This window comes from Oncorhynchus gorbuscha, linkage group LG02, assembly GCF_021184085.1.
Source record: "Oncorhynchus gorbuscha isolate QuinsamMale2020 ecotype Even-year linkage group LG02, OgorEven_v1.0, whole genome shotgun sequence".
Classification (NCBI taxonomy): Eukaryota; Metazoa; Chordata; class Actinopteri; order Salmoniformes; family Salmonidae; genus Oncorhynchus; species Oncorhynchus gorbuscha.
This window is the reverse complement of record NC_060174.1, coordinates 15,282,743-15,289,575: the sequence shown is the minus strand read 5'-3', so window position 1 is coordinate 15,289,575 and position 6,833 is coordinate 15,282,743. Positions and strand designations below refer to the sequence as shown.

Genomic DNA, 6,833 nt, shown 5'->3' with positions numbered 1-6,833 from the left:
ACCGGAAGCCACTGGGCTTTGAAGATGTGTGCTGGCGGGGGCTTAAGCTGAGTGATAGAGTTCTAATGGTTGTATTGCTTGAAGTGTTCTTGATAACTGACGTTAGTCGGTGGCACCATTTGCAGTCACGTGCTAATCGTTCACTAGTCTAGTACGCACTATAACCACCGAGTTGATGCGGGAAGCTTTCCATGGTGCTGAACTCAGAATGGAAGCACACCGGACGGGACATGATTTTTCACAATCGGAATTGATAAATCATTTAATCTTTTTCTACTAAATATATTGAATCTAAGAATTAGGCACCGGGTTCCTCCACACATATTATCAAAAATAGATTGCCAGTAGTGTTGACAACCGTTGAAATCAGTGGCGTATTATTGGGATGTTCCCCTCATTGACATTTTGGTTGGATACCCGATACAATTCCATATGTGGATCGGGGCTTTGATTGACTGACTGACTTCCAATTGCAGCGCAGATTGTGGTTTCTGTGAATGCAACGGATTGGATGAAATTTGTGGAGGGCGTAGAGCATATTTCCCCTCAATGACTGTATGATGGTCCTCCTACCCCCCCAACACCGAATACACCAGCTTCACAGCCACCACCTACCCACCCCAAACCAAGGATGAAAGGAGGAACACACTGTATAGCGAGATAAGTGCAGACCATTGGATGGGCGTTCATATAGAGACCAATAGTGAAGCGTGCATCAGCCGCGAGACAAAATCTATATTTGCTAATATTATTAAACAACATACACATAGACCTATTGACGGATCATGATTATTGACGCAGCTTAATTAAAGTATTCTATATCGGACCATTGAATGTTCTTTGTCACAGACCTCGGGACTATTGAGGTGCTTCGATGCATGATATAGTAATGTTTTCATGAGTACACTGTTGTGGATGGGATTTTGCTGCAAAAAAATCTAAGCGTAGGCTATATGTTTATGGATTCGGGTATTCACACGGCGAGGCCCCATGGAACCTGCGACAAATGTGGTTATGGTGCAGTAAACTTCGAGTAAAGGATGGTTATGAATGCGCGAATTAAATAGTGTTGGTACATTGAAATAATAGAACAATAATGGATGATTTTTGTTACGTGATATATTGCATAGTGACTTGCGCTGTAATGCGAAGCTTACATGGGTTTTGATATCGGCGCTGACAATATATTTCTGTGTGTCAACGTAAACATTTGGATTATCTTTGGCTGAACATAATAACAGTGAGAGTTGTTAACCAAAGACTGGTTAGCTTTACATGGCTGGTCGTTATTTGGCGCGGGGGAATTCATTAAACATAATGCCTTCTCTTCGTTTTGGTAATCTGAACATTACGTTTTAATCTTAAAAAGAGGAAAAGTAGTGTGTGTGCGTTTAGCTTTGCGCTCCTCAGGAATCCTGTGATTTGTGTGATTGGCCAACATCAACATGCCCACCTCACGCTCTGGCGCCAGCCCCGTGGAATACTGGGTGGATGGATCGCGCAGAGATGTCTCCATGGAAGAGTTCTACACCATGGGTCCTGAACTGGGAAGGTAGAGTACTGAACTGGGAAGGTAGAGTACTGAACTGGGAAGGTAGAGTACTGAACTGGGAAGGTAGAGTACTGAACTGGGAAGGTAGAGTACTGAACTGTTCCTTTATTGACACCAATTTGTAAACACCACCAGCATCAGCACCATCATAACTAACATTAGGCTATAACTAGCAATGCAAAATGGCTTTCTAAGATACAAATAATATTATTATACAGATCATTCACATAACGTTAGCTAGTGAGCCAGCCAGCTAACATTAGCTAGCTAGCTAACAGTACACTTTAACTTGAAATGAAAACACTTTCTGACAAAATTAGAAATATATAATATTTGAAAATGTAGCCAGCTAGACTCTCTTACCCCTACACATGGATGAACGCTTCACCCTCTCTGTCACAGATGCCATGGTTGCTCTTAGTTTGAAGATGTAATCCGGAGACAGTGGTTTTATACAACTGCCTTCTGTGTGTTCTGTTTTCAACTCTCTCCGCATATTTGCAATCAAATGCCAGAATTTTCTCCATCTCCTCAGCTCCCATTCTCTGCTTCCACTGGGCATTCCACTGACTTCAAAACATCGGTCAACTTCTTTCGTGACAAGAACACTGTTGATCGCTGTTTAATGTCTGGTTCAGTGAAAATGTTTAAAAAATCTAAATCAGAGATTTCCTCATCGTCTGATTTATTTTCAGATTCAGAGAGAGTCAGAATGGCACGATCATCCTCCAGAAAGTGGAGAGCATTAGCAAAAATGTTGCAGTTCTTTGTGAGATCTTTCAAAAATCCGCATTAGAAAGGATTACCTACACATACAGAGCAGCTCATGTTATAGACAGAAGCATGCTACATGGAAGACCAATCTGAAGTCATCTCTCGGCATGTCCAGCCCATCCATTTTGTCCTCAGAACAGATTTTGTCTGGGTGTAACGGATGTGAAACGGCTAACTAGTCAGCGGTGGTGCGCGCTAAATAGCGTTTCAATCGGTGACGTCACTTGCTCTGAGACCTTGAAGTAGTGGTTCCCCTTGCTCTGCAAGGGCCGCAGCTTTGGGGAACGATGGGTAACAATGCTTCGTGGGTGACTGTTGTTGATGTGTGCAGAGGGTTCCTGGTTCACGCCCGGGTATGGGCGAGGGGACGGTCTAAAGTTATACTGTTACATGGGCATGGATACAACAAGGTGTCGAAAGCGTTCCACAACACCATGTTGATTCCAATTCTTCCCACAGTTGTGTTCAGTTGGCTGGATGTCCTTTGGGCGGTGGACCATTCTTCATACACACAGGAAACTGTTGAGCTACTACCCACCAGCGTTGCAGTTCTTGACACAAACCAGTGCACCTGGCACCTACTATCATACCCCGTTCAAAGGCACTTAAATATTTTGTCTTGCCTATTCACCCTCTGAATGACACACACACAACCCATGTCTCAATTGTCTCAAGGCTTAAAAATGGTTCTTTAACCTTTCTCCTCCCCTTCATCTAAACTGAATGAAGTGGATTTAACACGTGCCATATATAAAGGATCATAGTTTTCACCGCCATTCATCTGGGCAGTCTATGTCATGGAAAGAGCAGGTGTCCTTAATGTTTTGTACACTCAGTGTACATTTGGCCAGGGAATTATCTCTAGATTTCCAAGTAGATTTCAAAGCAACAGACAACACAAGACAGCCCAGTCACAAATCAACAGATTACTCATGGTTTGAGCTCATACTTAGAGCTACCCTCATACTTAGAGCTACCCTCTGCTCACTCATGTAGTAGTGTCATGGCTCTGAATAGCTTTAATTTCATGTTTCCCTCTACAATGACTTTTATATCCATCTTTGCCATAAGAATGTGGATGGACATCTAATGGCTCACCATTGACACTACATTGGCCACATGTTACATGGAGTTGTCGTTGTAATGCTTTAGATGGAAGTCAGCGTATGAAATGCTTAGAAACGTTATTACATAGTTTGTTTACCATTGAATTAAGTAATTACATGTAACAATCTGTTGTTCTTGATTTACTCTATGTATGACTAAAAGTGCTTATAATAAAATGATTTATACATATATGTATTTACTTATGTTGATATGAGCAAATTACATAATACTTACAAACATTGAAATAATGATTCATAAGCAGTTCATGAGCAGAGCTAAAATGCTGAATCATTGCACTATGGAGAGACAATCATATGATCATAGTTGTTTATGTTGATTGATTGTTCTTATTCCCAGGGGGGCTACGTCAGTGGTGTTTCGCACTGAGGAGAAGCAGACACAGAAGCCCTATGCTGCAAAGGTCCTGAAGAAGACTGTGAGTCCTTCTTTCGGCCATTTTGAACAGCTGAGTTAGAGTATGTATAATATATTAATGCACTCGTCTCATTCTCATTCATTCCATTTCAGATTGACAAGAAAATAGTGCGGACTGAAATTGGAGTTCTGCTGCGACTTTCCCACCCAAATATTGTAAGCTTTTACAGTTAAAAAAAATAAGTTATTTTTATAAATATATTTTTTAAAATCCAAGACACCACTCTAGAAAATGTTTTAAAACCCTTTTCTGAGCCTAACCATGATTTACATGAACAGTAGTGATGACTTGTTGTTGGACACTAGTAACTAGAATGTTTTGATATACACTGCTGAGTATGCAGACCATGGACGAACTGGGCAATTTCAGCTTCCAGGAATTGTGTACAGATCCTTGCGACATGGGCCGTGCATTATCATGCTGAAACATGAGTTGATGATGGTGGACGAATAGCACGACAATGGGCCTCAGGATCTTTGCATGGTATCTCTGTGCATTCAAATTGCCATCGATAAAATGCAATTATGTTTGTTGTCTGTAGCTTATGCGTGACCATGCCAGCTCTGGATAAGAGCGTCTGCTAAATGACTTAAATGTAAATGTAAATAACCCCACCGCCAACATGGGGCACTCTGTTCACAACTTTGACAACAGCAAACCACTTCCCCGCATACATGCTGTCTGCCATCTGCCAGGTATAGTTGAAACTGGGATTCATCTGTGAAGAGCACACTTCTCCAGTGTGCCAGTGGCTTTAAAGGTGAGCATTTGCCCACTGAAGTCAATTACAACGCCGAACTTCATTCAGGTCAAGACCCTGGTGAGGACGACAAGCCCGCAGATGAGCTCCCCTAAGATGGTTGGCGGAGAATTTCTTCAGTTGTGCAAACCCACAGTTTCATCAGCTGTTCGGATGGCTGGTCTGAAAATCTCGGAGGCAATGAAGCCAGATGTAGGAGGTCCTGTGCTGGCGTGGTTACACGTGGTCTGCAGTTATGAGCACGATTGGACGTACTGCCAAATGATCTAAAACGACATTGGAGGCGGCTTATGGTAGAGAAATTAACATGAAATTTGCTGGCAACTGCTCTGGTGGACCTTCCTGCAATCAGCACACTCCCTCAAAACTTGAGACATCTGTGGCATTGTGTTGTGTGACAACACTACACATTTCAGAGTGGCCTTTTATTGCCCTCAGCACAAGGTGCACCTGTGTAATGATCATGCTGTTGAATCAGCTTCTTGATATGCCACACTTGTCAAGTGGATGGATTTGAGAGAAACAAGCTTTTTGTGAGTATGAATTATTTCTGGGATTTTTAAACTTTCAGCTCAAACATCAGACCAACACTTTAAATGTTGCGTTTATATTTTTGTTAATTGTATATTGTTTTATTAACTATTTATAAGAGCATGATTGAAATGAATATTAATAGTGACTTCTTTCTGTTTGCATTAATATTGTTGATATGTTGGCTTGTGTTTTTCCAACATTTAGTGTTTTTCTTCCTCATCTTCCTCTCATCTTCCTCAGATCCGCCTGAAGGAGATCTTTGAGACCGAGACAGACATCGCCCTCATCTTGGAGCTGGTGACCGGAGGGGAACTCTTTGACAGGTGATTACGCCCAAAATATACCACCCCTATGACTCTGTCTAATCCTCAAATCCTTGCTGAAATTGGTTTCAATTCGACGGGGCCAGAGGTGGAACCAGTGGCCTCATGCGATCCCCCCGTTCCATTTCTCTGCTTTGTCATTAGCAGACATGTACGACACTGGCTTTATTAAGATGCAGAGTATAAAAGGATTAGAAAATGAAATGTGTAATGGCCCTCACCAGCACTGTTACCAAGGAAACGATTAGAAGACTGGTTGGAGCACAGGCCCCACCCAATCTGTAGAACTCATTATGACTATTGCGCAATATCATAGACCCTTTCTCTACTGTTCTGTTTTATTTTGATATAATAGCACTGTAAATAAATGAAAAAAATCTTTCATCTCTTTATCCTCCTATCACCTTATAGGTTTAGCAAAGTTTGACAGTAACAACTGGCTACAATTCTCTCCATGTTTTCTGACTTTCACAGAGTTAAGAATTGAATAATCTCTCAAAGTGGGGCATTTGAACTCGGTGTAACATTTAGACTCCCTGTCCGTTTGTCTCGTTCTGCTCTTTCAGGATTGTGGAGAGAGGGTATTACAGCGAGAGAGATGCTGCCCACGTCATCAAGCAGATTCTGGAGGCAGTGGCGGTAAGAGATGTGATTGAATGGCCACTGATGAGCTGTTGAGTAGGACTGTGCCTTATGAAATCAAATGCCTTGGAATTTAGAATGACTTCTTAGATGCACATCACGCCTCTATGCAGAGAGGAGAGAGATGCTGCTGCTGCGTGTCTTGTCTTTCAGTTTGATTGCATCATTTGGCTTCAATAGAAGACAGGTCAACATCGAGCTGAGGGAGACTTTTCAGTACTGATGTTTTGACAAAGCTTGTTCAATCGAGACAGGTCTCTTATCCTTAGGAAAATTATAAGAAAATACACATACTTAAAGGCTTAAAGTTACATTTGTTTCAAGTTTGCTCTTATTCATGACCTAGTGTGTCCAGTCACTGCACTGAATTATGAGACTTAACTGTACACTTACTTTGAGTCATAATCACATTTCATCTTTAATAAAGGTCAATATGTTGGGGGGGGGGCAGTATGTGCAACTGCAATCACTGCCCTTAACTTGCAGCCGGCATTGAGTGGTGTTTCAGGCAGAATGATACCTGAGCCCCCAAAAATAGTAGATGATAATTTAGCCAGTGGAAAATGCCACTAAACAATTGTTTTGGGATGTAGGACTTGGCAATGGCATCAATGAATATCAACCAGAGGAATAGTGTTAGAGCCTGTATTGTAATCCCATTATACATGCAGCTACAGTAGAGGCTTGGCTGCACACACACCCACC

The 6,833-nt window shown here is 41.8% G+C and overlaps 1 protein-coding gene across 1 annotated transcript in view; it reads left to right on the top strand.

Annotated features, from left to right (window-relative positions):
- The first annotated feature begins 597 nt into the window (after positions 1-597).
- The window catches only part of LOC123997650 (calcium/calmodulin-dependent protein kinase type IV-like), a 32,273-nt gene continuing 26,037 nt past the window's right edge, over positions 598-6,833 (top strand). Inside the window, exons 1-5 of the mRNA XM_046302107.1 lie at positions 598-1,552; positions 3,791-3,869; positions 3,962-4,024; positions 5,404-5,486; positions 6,053-6,125. Coding sequence (XP_046158063.1) covers positions 1,446-1,552; positions 3,791-3,869; positions 3,962-4,024; positions 5,404-5,486; positions 6,053-6,125 — 405 coding nt within the window. The 5' untranslated portion in view covers positions 598-1,445. The remainder of the gene's footprint in view (positions 1,553-3,790; positions 3,870-3,961; positions 4,025-5,403; positions 5,487-6,052; positions 6,126-6,833) is intronic.